The 17,132-nt window shown below is 38.0% G+C and overlaps 1 protein-coding gene across 1 annotated transcript in view; it reads right to left on the minus strand.

Moving 5' to 3' along the window:
• Positions 1-17,132, minus strand: part of LOC306878261 (ubiquitin carboxyl-terminal hydrolase 45) — a 35,622-nt gene that overhangs the window by 4,284 nt on the left and 14,206 nt on the right. Inside the window, exons 7-14 of the mRNA XM_079430496.1 lie at positions 16,571-16,666; positions 16,311-16,441; positions 8,358-8,445; positions 2,724-2,805; positions 2,411-2,502; positions 1,957-2,013; positions 1,696-1,824; positions 498-1,158 (exon numbers count right to left, since the gene is read on the minus strand). Coding sequence (XP_079286622.1) covers positions 498-1,158; positions 1,696-1,824; positions 1,957-2,013; positions 2,411-2,502; positions 2,724-2,805; positions 8,358-8,445; positions 16,311-16,441; positions 16,571-16,666 — 1,336 coding nt within the window. The remainder of the gene's footprint in view (positions 1-497; positions 1,159-1,695; positions 1,825-1,956; positions 2,014-2,410; positions 2,503-2,723; positions 2,806-8,357; positions 8,446-16,310; positions 16,442-16,570; positions 16,667-17,132) is intronic.

The raw sequence follows: 17,132 nt of genomic DNA on the forward strand, positions 1-17,132 counted from the left end.
AAAGCAAAGTAATTTTTTATGAAGTCAGTACAAAGTCATTTTTAATGAATGAATAAGCAGAAATTTACAAAGAAATTGCAATGTTTAACATGGTGGCTACTGGCTATAAGGAAGGATGGCATACACATTTCTAGGTTTAAAAAGAAGTGTTAATTTTTATATTTAAAGCATATTACATTTTTATATTTAACTTCCTAAAATAACAATTTTTTTTAACTGCTTACTGCATTATTTCAGACAAAACTATTAAATGTGACACATTGGGCCTTAATTAAATTTCTTTGTAAAGTGTGTTTAAAATCCTTGAATTTGCCAGATCAAAATGGATTCATGAGCAATTTCCAGAGACATTTTTGATAAAATAAATAAACATAAACAATTATATAATTATATAATAAATGTAGCTTTGGTTAGCCTAAACATGTATGTAGCTTTTTTTTAATATATATATATATATATATATCAAATATATATTTCAAATGTGTCAGTATACATACCACTCCTCTTCATCTGTCTTTGCCTTCTCTCAGTACAGTTCTCACAGAGCAGTTTGTTGTTGCCCATCAGCAGCTCAACAGAGGTGAACTGATGCAGGCAGGACTGTACGGAGCACTCTTTAGAGCTGGGGGTGTAGCTGTGACAGAGGGCTTGGAAGGCCCCTTGATGGTGCTGACGGTCCCTCTCCCGGATCTCGGACGGTTCCTCTGGGCTGTGACTGACAGGTAGAGTGTCAGTGGAAGTGTGTACCAGGCCTAGCTTGGACACAGCGCTGACAAGCTGCTCTACAGCACCGCCCTGCTGAGGTCTAATGGAGGCTAAGGGAGTGGGGCTCGGGCTCAGGTTTGCTTTTAGACTTGGATTGTTTGCTGTTGAGGCTGAAGTCGTGGTGGTTGAGACTTTATCTGATGTGAAACTGTGAGTGGACACAGATGGGATTCGTGGTGACCATTCGCTCTCGGAGGCCTCGCTGTCCGCATCGTTACTGCTGTCCTGCAGGTTGGAATCCTTCTCGCTGCAGTCTGATTGGCTGCCCAGCGTATCCGCCCGGCAACTGGCCAGGCCACGCCCAGCCACACAGTGCTCCTCCTCTTGTCGGCTAGAAACCGAATCTGCACCTCTCTCATCATGAGAAGTGGATGAATGGCGACCCTGCAGCTTCTAAGCGCACCATCACACAAACATAAAGTAATGTTAAAAACAACGAAGCAAGGAAACACATACATTACGACTCCAAAGTTTGTGGTCAGTAAAATTTTAAGTAATTAATACTTTTATTTAGCAAGGATGCATTAAATTGATCAAAAAATTTCCACAAAAATATTGAGCAGCACAACTGTTTTCAACACTGATAATAACAAGAAATGTTTCTTTAACACCAAATCGGCATATTAGAATGTTTTCTGAAAGATCATGTGAGATTGAAAACTGCAGTATTGGCAGCTCAAAATTCAGATTTCCATCACAGGAATAAATTACAATTTTAAAACACATTCCAATGGAAAACTGTTATTTTAAAATGAAATAATATTTGAGAATATATTACCATTCGCACTGTATTTTTTGATCAAATAAATGCACCCTTGGTGAGCATAAAGAGCTTCTTTCAAAAGAAATCGTAATATTTCAGACCACAAATTTAGAATGTTAGTGAATAAGAACTATCAATGCTTCTCTTCTAATATTGGCTCCACCTACCTGTCCACTCAACCTCCTGCTGTTTCTATTGGCTTGTGAATGGGCAGCTGATGAGTCATCATGGGAGGCTGGACCGTCTTGCTCCCGCCCACTTTTCCCAAATCTACCAGGGTTTGTAGGCTTAGAGATCTGAGCAAGAAAAGCGACAAACCCTCAAAAGACATCACTCAATTCAAGACAGTTTAGCACATTTAGTGAATGGACAGATTATTAAATGCAAATAAAATAAAGGAACAGATGTTTTACAATTGCGAGTCTTACCCTTTCCTCTATGATGGGAAGGGAAATGTCAATAAAGGCTTCCTTCACTGTGGAAATCTAGGAGTGAAGCATATAAACATGTTACACATATTACAAATAGTAGTCACTGTATTATTAAAATAAATATTATAAAAAGAATTTGCACTACATATTATATATTGTATACATATTACATTGCATTATAGTAAATTAAAAGGCATTTATTGTAAATTAAATTCATATGTATACACTTACAATATTGTAACATTTAAAGTGCATAATTTTTATTTATAAAGTTAAAATTTATTGTGTGTGTGTATATATATATATATATATATATATATATATATATATATATATACACACACACACACACACACACATTATTATTATTTTTTTAATGTTAACAATTTATATAATCTGGCTTTTTATGTGGACATTATACATAAAAAAAAAAAAAAGACGAAATTCTTACATGCTCACACTCTTCACACATTATGGTGCTAGTTAGCTCTCCGACAAAAATCCGATCGACAAAATTCATTTTCACTCCTTCCTTCCCATAAGCTGCAGAGCATATTAAAATTGATGTTATACACAGCATATTTATGTTATATAAAAACACATTCAAACAACTCTGAACACAAATAATAGATCCTTTTTAAAAATTATGTTTTCATATGAATAGTGTCATTATTTTTTTAATCTTGTGAATACAAGCGGTCACTAGATGGCAATATTGTTCCGAGTGATTTGAAATGCAGGTGACGGAAACATAGACTGATCACCCTTCACTTGTCGTTTGGTCTCCTCGTCAGCTGTCTTCTCTGTGGGGTTGTTAAAGGCTTTGAGGATGCCTGCTTTAATGCGCTGTCAATGTAAACACAATGTGATGCCACTTTGTTAGATAATGAAGCTCAAACAGTTGCTGTCACAAAAAGCTCCTTTTATCATGCTCAAAATAATAGAAGCACAGGAAAAGTCTTACAGTTCTATCTTTTAATAATGAAAAGTTAACGTTTCAATTAAATAAAAAAAAAAAACAATGTCAACCTTTTCGTTATATATGGAAAATTACTTGAATTTGACATCTATAAAAAAAAACAAATAAGTCACAGCCGTTTTCCCCCACAGACTTTAAACTCTTCACCCTTGAATGAGTTCTGTTTTTCCTCAGGTTTCTGTTGTGGTAAACAAGCTGAAGAAAATGCAAGGCCAAGAACACGTGTATGTGATGAAAAGTAAGTGTGTGCTTCACATATTATACACAGCAGCACATATGCATTGTATATCCCATGTATGTGTGGCCATAAAGACTTGTGAAGGCGAGTGTCCCTGTGGTCTTAATGAGAGGTGACATGGTCAGTGACTGTGTTGGTGAGAGAGCTGTTAGAAGACACAGTCACAGTATAGCACCAATCAATATATAATTGGCAGTGGTGGCGTTGTCTGTGGGGCTCGACCAGTCTCCCCCATTGTCCCGTCCCCACGCTCGGGACGGGCTATTTAGGTCAAAAGCCTGTTTAATCCCACTCCTTCAGCCACTCAACTCCCCAAACCCCCATCTGTGTCAGACCCTGCTGCAGCACACACTAATTAATCACACAAACACCCTAAAATAACTAGGCCACCACTCTCTCTTGAGAAGTTGAGCTCACTGGAGTACCTCATTCTTAGCAGTTTTATTCAACAGCTAATTGGTGATAATTCAGTGATGTTAATTAGCATATTTTGACCAGAAATCCTATTGGCTAAATCAACAAATATTGTGGTGTCCATGTTTGGTGACTGGCTCAAGGGGTCTCAGCTCTGTTGCACACTGTCATTTTGAAGAAAGCTGTTTTTATATAAATCTAAATCATATTGTTGACTGTAACCTTAACTATTTTTAAAGCTGACAAGATAATGTTTTTTTTTGTGTGCAAAATCTTGTATGTTTGTTTGTACTTGTATACAGTGGGGCAAATAAGTATTTGATACACTGCCGATTTTTCAAGTTTTCCCACTTACAAAGAATGGAGAGATCTGTCATCGTAGGTACAGTCAACTGTGAGACAGAATATAAAAACAAAATCCAGAAAATCACATTGTCTAATTTTTAAATAATTAACTTCCATTTTATTGCATGAAAAAAGTATTATCACCTACCAACCAGCAAGAATTCTGGCTCTCACAGACCTGTTAGTTTGTCTTTAAGAAGCCCTCCTATCCTCCACTCATTACTTGTATTAATGGCACCTGTTTGAACTCATTACCTGTATAAAAGACACCTGTTTACACACTCAATCAATCAGACTCCAACCTCTCCACTATAGGCAAGACCAAAGAGCTGTCTAAGGACACTAGGGACAAAATTGTAGACCTGCACAAGGTTGGGATGGGCTACAGGACAATAGGCAAACAGCTTGGTGAGAAGGCAACAACTGTTGGCGCAATTATTAGAAAATGGAAGAAATTCAAGATGACTATCAATGTCCCTCGGACTGGGGCTCCATGCAAGATCTCGCGAGATCTTGGGCAACAACCTCCTTCCCTCAGTAAGAGCATTGAAAATGGGTCGTGGCTGGGTCTTCCAGCATAACAATGACCCCAAACACACAGCAAGGGCAACTAAGGAGTGGCTCTGTAAGAAGCATTTCAAGGTCCTGGAGTGGCCTAGCCGGTCTCCAGACCTGAACCCAAAAGAAAATCTATGGAGGGAGCTGAAACTCTGTGTTGCCCAGCGACAGCCCCAAAACCTGCAAGATCTAGAGAAGACCTGTATGGAGGAGTGGGTCAAAATCCCTGCTGCAGTTTGTGCAAACCTGGTCAAGAACTACAGGAAATGTCTGACCTCTGTAATTGTAAACAAAGGTTTCTGTACCAAATATTAAGTTCTATTTTTCTATTGTATCAAATACTTATTTCATGCAATAAAATGGAAATTCATTATTAAAAAAATCATGTCTCTCACAGTTGAGGTGTACCTACGATGAAAATTACAGATCTCTCCATTCTTTGTAAGTGGGAAAACTTGAAAAATCGGCAGTGTAGGGCCTGGTCGAAACCAGAACACACACACACACACATCATTTCGGACAACACATTTCTTGAGCGGGAATCAAAGCTTCCCTCCTGGCCGATCTCCTGCCCTGAACCTCCTTATCTCCTGAGACCATAAAAACCAGGATATATTGGAGAGGAACATCTGGATGTCTTTAAAGAAGAGAACCTTCAGTGCTCGACCGGATTTATCATAAATAAAGTCGAACAGGGCAAAGACCTTGTCATCTGGGAAAACTCTGAAACAAACCCTCCCTGATTTTCCTTTCCATTAGCGCAGTAATTCAATTACGTGTTTACGGCACATGTCCAGCTAAGAAGATTCCCAGATCTCCAGGAAAGTGACACTCGTGACCTCGCGTTTCTCTCCAAAAGAGGAATGCGCCTTATCGCTCCCTAACAGACAAAGAGACTCAATGCTTTGCTCAAGTATTTTAAAAGGGACAAATTATACTAGTTTCTGCTATTGAAGCAATATACTCGAAAACAATATATATAATATATTCACAACATATATTAAGGTTTTCATGACATGTATAAGCTTGCTGTGTTATTGGAACTTATGGTATTGTTGTAATCTTTTGATGTATAACTTTACCTGATCACTAGTGTTCAGTTCACATGCTCGATGTGATTATTTAGAATTAAGGATTGTTTCATCTAGGGCTTAACCGCGTAATGGATACAATTGATATATGTACTTTGGTTATGCAAAAATACGTGGTGTTTGATTTCAGATGAAAGCTGATTTCATTAGAAATAATCTGGTATGGATGAAAATGGTCTTTTGCCATCATAATGTACAAATTAGGACACTTATAGGAATCTGCTAGGATGTGTGTGTTATTTTATGAAATAAGGCAGCAGATAATGTATGCACGGAAAGAAGCTGTGCAGGGCGGGGCTCCGCCCCACAGGAAGAATCCGAATGGGTCAGTCGCCCGTGGGTGGATCCCAAATCGGCCCGTTAAAAACAGATACCCAACTGTGTCTCAGAGTTGGGAGTTGGAAAGAAAAGTTAAGCTCAAGCTTAAGCTCAGCTCGTTCGGCACTCTAAGTCATTTTAACATCATGATCGAGCAGTGAACTGAGATCAAGACTCAAACTTCCAAAGAACTTTGACATCTAAAGCCTCAGAAACTGAAACCAACTTCCTGGGAGCGTCATCAAGTCAGAACGAAGCCAACCAACCACTGAAGAGTATTCTCGTGACAACGACCGACCAAGCCTCCAATCCACGCACGATCTTTCCTGAACTGGGAAGGAACTCAACTCAACTCGAGTGAAAGCAAAGTAAGTAAGACAATATTTACATCTGCTGGAAACTGGTTGTATTCATCGCTAAGAGTAAAGACAGAAGAGTTCCATGTGTGTGTGATTTCCCTCAGGTTGAAAACGAGCATTAGAACCTAAAACACTCTTCAGATCAAAACAATTCATTGCAACGAATGTGTGTTTGTTTACATCTTCTGTTTGTGTCATTTAGCTTAAGTATTGTGTTAGAGTAGTGAAATAAACTTTGATTCTATTAAGAAATCTCATGTCTGTGCCGTGTGATTTTGCAAGTCTGAAATTATTTGCCAAAGATCGCGTTTACCTACGCTCATGAATTTGATAACTATTTGGTTTGTTTCATTTTTGGCCGCGAATAAGATTAACAAAATTGTTAAGAAATAACGTGCTGATTTTAATGCTTGCTGGACAAGTTGTTAATAAGGTATCGTTAACAAGGTATAAGTTGGACATTCTGATTAATCTCAATTAATCATATAAATATCGAATTTTAAGAGTGATTCCCTAAAAGCTAAAATTAGAACAATGGTTCTAAAGTTTATTACAGCAGTGTATCAAATACTTATTTGCCCCACTGTATTTCACTTTTGCATGTTTAGATCTCTAAATCAGTATACAAATTCAAATATAAATAGTTATTTTAGTTAGTCTCTTATGCTCACTAAAGCTAAGCAGTTTTCTTTAATCAAAAAACAGTAAAAACATGAACATTATCAATAGTATTACAATTCAAAATAGCTATTTTTTAAAGCTGAATTTTCAGCAGTCATTACTCCTGTCACATGATCCTTCAGATCATCATTCTAATATGCTGATTTGGTGTTTTAGAAACATTTATTATTATCATTAATTAATGTTGAAAACAGTGGTGCATTTTAATATTTTTGTTGAAATTGTCATTTTTTTCCAGAATTATTGGAGTAGAATTATTTGTAACATGTAACATTATAAATATTTATTTCTGTCGCTTTTGATTAATTTAATGCATCTATGCAGAATAAAAAAAAAATTTAATTGTACTGAACGGTAGTGTAGAAATATTTATTATTTGTTTCATCTTAAAAACCATATATATATATATATATATGTGTGTGTGTGTGTGAGTGAGAGAGAGAAAGTACATGCCATCTGTAAATTTACTGAAGTACGTGATATTGAGGAACATTTAAACCAGATTGTTTCCTGTTTTCTCCCCCTCAGCCTCCCCTAAGTGTGGAGGGAGGGAGGTGGAGACGGTCCTCCATCACAAAGCCTCAACAAGCAGCTGACTGTTTCCCAGGATGCACAATGAGGCCAGTCGTGCCACTTGCAAGGTTCCTAAGTGGCACAACTGTCCACATTCACAAGTCTGAATGGGCCTGGCTGGCCCTGGGGCTCATCGCCTGATGCTGCACCCGCTTTCTTAGGGCAGTTAGAGCCACTGGTGGGGTTGTGTGGGTCTTGGCCCCTAGCACGTCCGCATTAAGAGACCCACAAGAAGACAAGAACCACTCTATCAAACCCATCGTCAGTTTGCAAATGCAGCCCTTTGCATTGACTGGTATAGTTTATATATGCAGTGAGGAGGACTGAGGGCGTAATGCTGAGAACAAGACCCCCTATAGACCTGATATTCACATCCGTTTTAGGCCTCTCCAGTGGAAACAGGACAATGCAAACACATAAGCAGGGTGTAAAACTCTAACACCCTATACTTGAAGTGTAAACGCTCATTCTTTAAAAAAATATAAGCTAGTGACCGCACACTCATACATTTAGATCAACTTTAAAAAACCTAAATTGAGCAAGAATTGTTTTTAAATATATATTTTTATTAAATTATTATTATATTAATTATAACTATATTACTATTTATTTATAATCTGAATATGGTCTTAAAAGCAACGATTTTTTTACCTTCCCCTTAAAATTAAATCAAAAGTGGTTAAAGAAGATAAGATGCACATTACTGCCAGGTCTACATGATGATCTCGACTGACCATTTGTGATCGTATTACATGAGACGGATCTCAATCCCAGATGAAAACAGGGCCAAAAGTTACTCTTTAAATAAAAAAATAAAAATAAAAAAAAAATCATGCACTCACCTTTGTCTCCTCCACTCTCATGGAGTCCAGCAGGTAATGCAGCAATTCCTGACTGTCCTGTTGCTGGTAACCCTTAAAGCGAGGGGCCCTGAACACACACACACACACACAGAGAAAGAGAAAGAGAATTCCTGTCACACAAACACATTGGCAAAAGTGTAAATACATCCAAAGGGACAAAAGGAGCCAAAGCCACGCAAACACCAATTAGCCACACACAAAAAGCAATCAGCAGCATATAGACGAGTAAAGATGAGAGAAGAATGGACATAATATTCTCTCAAGGCCTTTTCTTTGTTGCTGCATGAGGTGACTCTCGCTGTCTCTCGGGAGGTTTCAGGATCTTAAAGGCAGCTATTATTTTTCCCTGACAACTTTCATTCACTTTTCATTTCATCATTCAAGCAGCTGAGGTCGGTCACACACACGCAGCCACATATGCTTTCATACAGATATATAAAGATAGTCTGACCTTTCACCAATTCTCTCATTCTACTGAATTATAAACCCAAGATTGGAATTTATTTCTCTAAGATTTCAAAGAACTGAAAAGGTTTATTAAAAATCTAAAAAAGGTATTCAATTTCCACATTTTAATATGTGAAGAACCACCTTATACAACAGTCATTTTAGAGTGATTATATACTAGCTTTGCTCACTGTTGATCTGTAATTTTGTTTGATTCTTCCAGGCTGGTGAGTTTACGTTATTAAGATGTAAGTGTTCTGTAATGGAGACTTTAAAATAGACAAAATGTTCTCAGTAAAATTAAGCCAAGAAAAGCAAAGGGTTATGCAAAAGTTAAGCAAAATTCAATTATTCAATAATGAAACCATTAAAAGTAATCCCAGAAAATGATGTCGCCTATGTGTGCGTATGTGTGTGTGTATTTACATCCAAAATAAAATCAGTATTTACAGTACATTCAATTCAATGTAATTTTCAGCAAAGAATTTCTGCTTGTTTTTTAAAACCAACAACAGCAATTTATGGCCTTTATGATTATGACCAACATTTACAGTGACCTAAATTTCAGTACATCCTTAAACACTTGTCATATCTTGATGTTCTTCAAACACATTTAATGCCACGTTCCAAATAACTGAAATTACAGACATGTACAGAACAGAACCATACAAGACCACCCTAAATACTCCAAACTGGAGGACAGTGACACTGTGGAGATACGTTTGTCCTTCCTCCCAGCTAACCCTGTGGCAAATCTAGCGGAAAAACATGTTGGGCATTCAGGAAACAACTCCTTAGACTCTCTGCTGGGTAGCCCAGGCCAGATGTGGGCCAGCTGTGGGCAACATATGGTTGTTTAAAGCCAGCCCTGCATCAACCTGTTGTGCATTGATGTTGGATAGCTGGTCAAGATGATGGGAAGGCCATTTGGCCTGGCGATGAACCCAAGGGTAAAAGGGCAAGTCAAAGTGTTAGGTCGGGTTGGGATGACTGAGGCTGTCCAGATGCTCATCAATGATTTTGCTATTACCTGCTAAGCTAGCAAGCACTGTGTTTGTGAGGGCAGGCCGGGTGAAGGAATGTACTGGCAGGACGGAGGGTCAGGCAGTCTGGAACGCCTCTACCGTGGGCTGATGAGTTTTGATGTTCTACATGACTCTGTGTGACCGGAGTGCGTTTAAGAATGTCCAGCCACCTGCTTCTAACACAGGTCACGAACAGGAGGTCTGGACAGAGGGCTTTCCGCCCCTTTCTCTGTTTCTCACTGCTTCGTTTCTTATCAGCACTACTGTTCTGTAGCAGCATGCATGGAGAACTTCCAGCATAAAAATGCAACAGCAACCTACAGTGGAGTCTAAATTTAATTTAAAATATATAAAACCTGAAAAAATATATTCTAAAGTAAAATAATAATATATTAATCTGATAAATGATAAATATACACTTGAGTTCAAAAGTCTGTGGTCAGTAGGATTGATTATTTTATTTTTTAATTAATTTTTTTTTTCAGCAAAGATGCACTAAAAAAAATGAGAGTAAAGACTTACATTTAATAAATAAATGCAGTCTTCTGAACTTTCTATTCATCAAATAAACCTGAAAAAATATATTATGGTTTCCACAAAAATATTAAGCAGCAATTCTGCTTTGTCAACATTGGCATTAATTAAAAATCTTAATACATTAAAATAGAAAATCTTTATTTTAACTGCAATAATATTAGTTTATTTATATCATATTTTTTTTAAATAAGCTTTGGTAAGACCAAGAGACTCTTTTCAAATGTCAGTCAAAATTTATGACTTTGACATTATTATTATTTTTTTCATTCATACTGTTTTGGGGATCTCATCATTTGTAATAACAGAATTAGATTTTGAACCCCACTGTGTATGTACAGTAGATACTGATTAATATTACTTTTTTATGAGTGATAATTTTTAGGTTTCAGAATCTCTCTAGATATCCACATCTGCCAATGTCAAACCCAAACTAGCTCTTTGGTAAGAGGTTCAAACAGTAAGCGGTTCAGGCTGGTACAAGCACAGCACGAGCTGCAGAAAGACAGGAACAGAGTGAATGTGTTCTGGAGGGAAGCTGATGGTGGGAGAGACTGAGAATGTTCTGGAAGCTCATTCCACTGGAAGAGAAGGCTGAAGGAGCCTGTAGCGGTGCAACCAATATGGCCCTGCCACAGACGGACAGCTGTAACCACTAACACAATTAACAGCGGATGAGTTAGTACCAGACGCCAGGCAGCCCCAGCACAATGCTGCAATGCACACATGCACACACTAGCATACTATATCAGTCGAATATAAAACACTCCCATACATCCATCTTACGCTGAGCACAAAACACACAGATCTATGAGAACAAAAACATACATACGGCCTGCTGGTTGAGAATCACAGAATTATTTTATATGCAGCCAACAAACTGGTCACAAATCACTTTCAGTTTACTACCTTTTACATCGGTCATCAACATTTTTGGGTTTATAAAAAAAACTAAAAGAAAAACAGTTGAACCATACATTATCTTTCACATATAGACAGAAGAACTAAACGGAAAGAATTTGGTCGCAGAAACCTAACAAACATCGGGCAATAAATAAAATGATCTGATTCTTGCTGTCCTTGCTCTTTTGAAATAAAGAGCAAAACTAAAACTAAACAGCAAAAACAGGCCAAATATTTTTAATCCAAAAAGAAGCAACCTTCTGAGAAAGTATAACCTGTAATCGTCTCAGTTTTGTATCCCATAGTGATTAGTAAAGAGGGAGAAAATTGATGAGATATGAGAACCAAAATAGCAGCCAGTGTAACTAGAGCTTATTATTTCACATTATCCAATTCGCACAACCAGAACGTCATTGAAAGTGCTGTAACTGGAACCAGTGAATACGTGCTTGAATCTCTGTACAAAACAAACAAGAAATAAGTTCCATTCCACCTCAATGTGAAGTATGCAAAGGGTCCGAGACATAGATATAACTCAAATTCAAATGTAGTTACAGAAAACAGAAGATAAGGACATCTGGGCTCAGGGTCAGTGTGCCTGTTTACAGGCTGGGACCCTCACTAGCACCAGTAGCAGGGAATGCTGCTGACTGCTCTATGGGCCGCTGCTGGCACTGGTGCTGCTCAGATCTGTCCAGCTGGCAGCGTGACCTGGCCCTCGATCAACCATGCCAATAGCACTCAGCTGTGTAACACACACAAACACACACAGGCTACTTATTCTTCACCCATTTTATGGTTGGTGTCCATCCCATCTTCAAAAACACTGTCCTTTAAAGCGTGATGTCTCAAAAGATGCCATTCTGCCACATTGTCCAACATAGCAAATGTACAAGATGGTGTTCAAGATGGTGCAGTAGTTCAAGTACCCCATCAGACCAACAGCTGTGACCCGTAGTTTGCCAGTCAAAAAAAACACATTAAACAAACATGATCTTTCCTGTCAAGGACATGCTGGATCGCACAAGCACCCACACATAAACTGTGCAGAACAGAAGGCCTTCACTTGACCCTATGAGCTGGCACTCTGGAGTGCTCAAAGTGTGCGCATGTGGGTCCACCGTACAGAGAGGGAATAACATTAAAGGTGTATCTGAGGCAGAGAAATTCTGTGTGTTTAAAGGGGTCATGACATGTTTTTTTTATTATTATTATTTTAAAATGTTCCTTGAGGTTTACTTAAGTAAAAAAAATAAAATTAATAAAATTAATATTTGGAACCCTCATTCTGAAACTATCTTTAAAATTACCTGTTTTTAAAGCTGCAGTCCGTAACTTTTTTAGGTTAAAAATGATCCAAAATCAATATTTGAGCAAGTACATAACCAGCCAGTGTTCAAAACCATAACCTTACTTTAGCCCGATTCACAACGGTTAGCTTATAATAATGTTTTCTAATTTGAGAGGTACGGGTAGGTTTCCGCAGGAAATTCGAGCATGGCACTGCATCATTACATCACGTCTGTAAACAAAGAAGTTGTCCCGGCTAGTAGGTTATCGCATTTAAGGATCCTGCAGGTGGCAGATCGTTTATAGCCTTTTCTCACAGCAGCTAGAATAATTATCATTTTGATGGCGGATTGTAATCCAAAAAGGATTGTGTATACGAAACACATGTGAATGAAATTAAATTATATCCAATCCCAGTTTTAAATATGCTTCTGATTACAGATAGCCTGGGATTACACAGAATTTGCATTTTAAAAGACAACCAGTTCGAAGGGAGCATAGTTTTCTTTTTGGGTTAAAAGAATTTATTAATATGAAATTTGAATGGTATGACAAGTAGATTAAACTGTACAGAAATCTACATGCTAATACACACTATACTCATTGTCACGCAATGCTAATGTTGTTAACATTAATAATTTGAGAATAAAGTATAACAATAATAATAATTTTCACGGTTTGATGTGATATGAGCTAATAAGATTGTTAGATTTAAATCACCATTGGTAGCGTGATTTATTGTAATTCTTTTAGCGTGGTAGACTTGTTACTTGTTCAGATGGCAATATACGGTGAAAATTCTTATTTGGGTCATATATTCCAAGACATGGGCTAGAATCTGTGATTCCTGAGTACAGTATCCACACCAGTGCGGTGACTGACAGCTACACATTCACCTAAAAACATTAGATTTGTTTGCGCTGAAACCGTGCCAGAACACCGGATCACAACCCCACGCACTGAAGATAATTCCGCACAGAGCTGCAATTCCAGGTTTTCAAACATAGACGGCGACAAAGAGGTAAAACTTATGGACTGCCTCTTTAAGTGGTGGGTCATTTAAGGCTTGCCAGTAATTGGCCATTGTTATGACTGGCTAATGTCATTGTATAGGAAACATTATCAATGCTAGAGTGACCATACGTCCTCTTTTTCCCCGGACATGTCCTCTTTTTTTGGACCTAAAAATACATCCGGCTAGGATTTCTAAATCGTGCAAACTGTCCAGGATTTGGCTCTTGCTTTCTACAGTCGCCATTCATTGTGTGCGTTTTTGTATTAAAGCCCTGCCCTCACGCTGAATTTCTGGCCTGCTCCTGCAAACATTCTAATATTGAATATAATTTTTGCGCATCAGCCGCTATCAATATTTATTTATTCATTCACTTTTTAACGCCATGTCAGCATCAAGGCTATTTCATGGCTATCTCTGAATAAATTATTCAAGGTATACAATTAACAAAAGGTTATAAAAGATATTTCAGATGTACACTAGACAAAAATTCTAAAAACATTCAGGCGATACATTTTTGAATAAATCACTTAGACACACCTCTGAATAAAACCGTTATCTATTTACATTAAAAACAGTACAATGCAATAAAATGTTTCCCAGTCATTTTAGTTTGGCAAGTAAGGTATGATGCCGCTATCAATATGCGGAGTACTTATATCACTTTGGATGCAGCTCGTGTTGGACGAAGGGTTGCCAAATCCGCATTTCTTTTGCACGAAACTGGGGTGATTTTAAACTGTTGCGGTGGGTTTATTTTCTCCTATGGGCTAAAGGTTTGAAATATTACATAAATTTAATTTGACTGAAATGCTTGTATTGAAACATTTTACATTCTACCTATTATAAACTGTGCCCTAACTGTTCTCTTTTTTGAAAACTAAAATATGGTCACCCTAATAAACACCCCCTTCGCTACTGCATGCGAGTGTGTTAACAACATAATCAAAATAAAACGTCATTTCCAGACGATCCAAAACGAGACGTTTTTGGAGCTTGATTAAATAAATGCTTTGTTTATAATGAGGAGGAGGACGTTTTAAGCGGTGAAACTGAAACAGGATGTTTTAATGGTACAAAGACCCCAACTGTGCCAAAAGATCAAGGCTAATTTGATTTCTCATGTCATGACCCCTTTAATGCTTTCACATGAAAACACCAGACTTTTGTGTAACTAGAGAGGGTAACAATTGACCTATCGGTAAGCCCCTCCCCTCGAACGCAGACTAGCCAATGGCAGTTGAGTATCAGTTGCACGGGGAGCGGAACTCGGACATCTTTAGGTTTCAGCGCCATAGAGAAACATTGGAAGATCCGAAGCTCGCAACGGTTTTATGGGGTTTATGCTTCAAAAATGCAAAAACAATGTGCCTGGCGTACTTGTAACACTGATTCCAGGTATCCTGAGAGGATGGGAAATAATTTATTTTATTACATTTCCTGAATCCAAACAAAACAGAGCAAAATGTCCCCAAGTATTCAACCCCAATACAAATGAAGACAAAAACTTTCATTTTCTAGTTGTCATACACTCATTAAGTTACAATTTTCATCTGCTCAAGCAGAACGTTAATGTTATCTTGTGCTTCAGCAAGGTATCTCTGGCTAAAACGAGCTAATGTTAAAGTTAGTGAGTCCATGCTAACGTACAAACCTAAATAGCATACTGTTCTCGCGTCTTGTACAGTGTAGGTCAAAAACACATAAACGAAGGTCTACATTTCACTGTCTCTTTATATTAAACTAGTTAAATGTACATTAATTTAATCGTACCCTGCCATACATGAACAGTGTTGATCCTGCATGTTGTCATCCGACCGTAATATGACACTTCTCCCGCTTGCATTGAGATCTGTAAACCCTCGCTTCGAGTAACCCATCGAATTTATTTTAAAATCACTCCATGGAATATTTAATTCCCATTTGGTGGCCTTCTGTGTCTAAAACTGTGCAAAAACATTGTGGGACAAGGTTTTCACACTGCAGCCGTCATTGTAAGACAGAGAGCATCTCTGTTTGTTTGTCCGAGGGAGCAACAGTAACTAAGGGGGGCGGGGCTTACCGATAGGTCAATTGTCTATGGCTTGTAAACAGAAGCAAGATTATTACAATCAGCCCTTACAAAAAGAGTGTATTGCTGACAGGTCAAATCAATGCACCTTCAGTGAAAAAAACCCAAAAAACATACAGGTCCCAAACTTCTGAACGTTAGTGTGTGTGTGTAGAACATATAAAAGACATCAGGCAGATGTGGAAAAAGCACTGTATAGATTTTATGCATTCATAATGGCTGATGTGTTTGTGTGCATGCATATTCTCAAATGAATTGGTGCGCTTAAGGCTGAGACGATGCCAGGTGAGCAGAACGCACATGTACACATATGCAAACCCACAGGTCTGATAAAGGCACAGTACCGGAGTTAAATATCACAGAAGCACCAGAGAGACACCCAACTGCCTGGCAGGCTCCTGTCTGAGCCACCCAACCATTCAGCACGATCAAACAACATTTAAGCAACAGCCAGTGAACTGTTCAGTCTGTACACGGCATAAAAATCAACCCCCGAGAACAGAGATCCAACCAGCCATTTGAGTTTAAAACAGAGGCTTGAAACCGCTTGGCGTACAGCGGCAATCAATTAGCTACGCTTATATTTGCTGACTCACAGAGCTTTCAGAGATTTTCATAGTGTATATTTACAAATGACAGTGGAAACATACTTCTGACATAGCTGGTTGAAAAGGATCTTGGGGGAGACAGGCCCTTTTCCAGGCTCCTTCATGCTTTGGAGGAACAGGAACATGGCTGAGGTGAGGGGTTCTGGGCTGGGCAGCGTCACTGTTAGTGGCCCCTGTAAGAAAGCATTGAACTCATATCGTATCTAACACAGAGCAGAGAGGCGTTTGCATATTTAAAAGCTAATATGAGTGAGATTATGACAGAGATTGGACTAGTCTAGTCCATGATAGTTGGAACCTACCAAGTTAGTCTCGGCAGAGGGGCAGATCTTCATTTTATGTCCCTTCTCCTTGACGTCTTGAATTAGGTCATTCAGCATGTGGGTCTGGGAGAGATTCTAAACCAAAACACACAAACAGCTTTTACAATTTCTCTTTTATATTTTCTCAAAGATGAGTTTCCACAAAAATATTAAGCAGCACAAGAGTTTTCATCATTGATATTCCACTGAAGACTGGAATAACATGAATAAATTACATTTACATTTAGTCATTTAGCAGACGCTTTTATCCAAAGCAACTTACAAATTGAGGACATTAGAAGCAATCAAAACCAACAAAAGAGCAACAACATACAAGTGCTATGACAAGTCTTGGTTAGCCTAACGCAGTACACGTAGATAGGCTTTTTTTATATAAGAAACAAGTAGATAAAAAGAAAGGTAGTGTTAGTTTTACAAGAAAAGCTAGCAGTTAGAGAATAAATATGCAATTGATAGAGGGTCAAATGTGTGTTTTTTTATAAATAAAAAGATGACAGATAGATGAAATAAAATTAGAATAGAGAGTGCTAGAGTTAGAGGG

This window comes from Barbus barbus (assembly GCF_936440315.1).
Source record: "Barbus barbus genome assembly, chromosome: 12".
Classification (NCBI taxonomy): domain Eukaryota; kingdom Metazoa; phylum Chordata; class Actinopteri; order Cypriniformes; family Cyprinidae; genus Barbus; species Barbus barbus.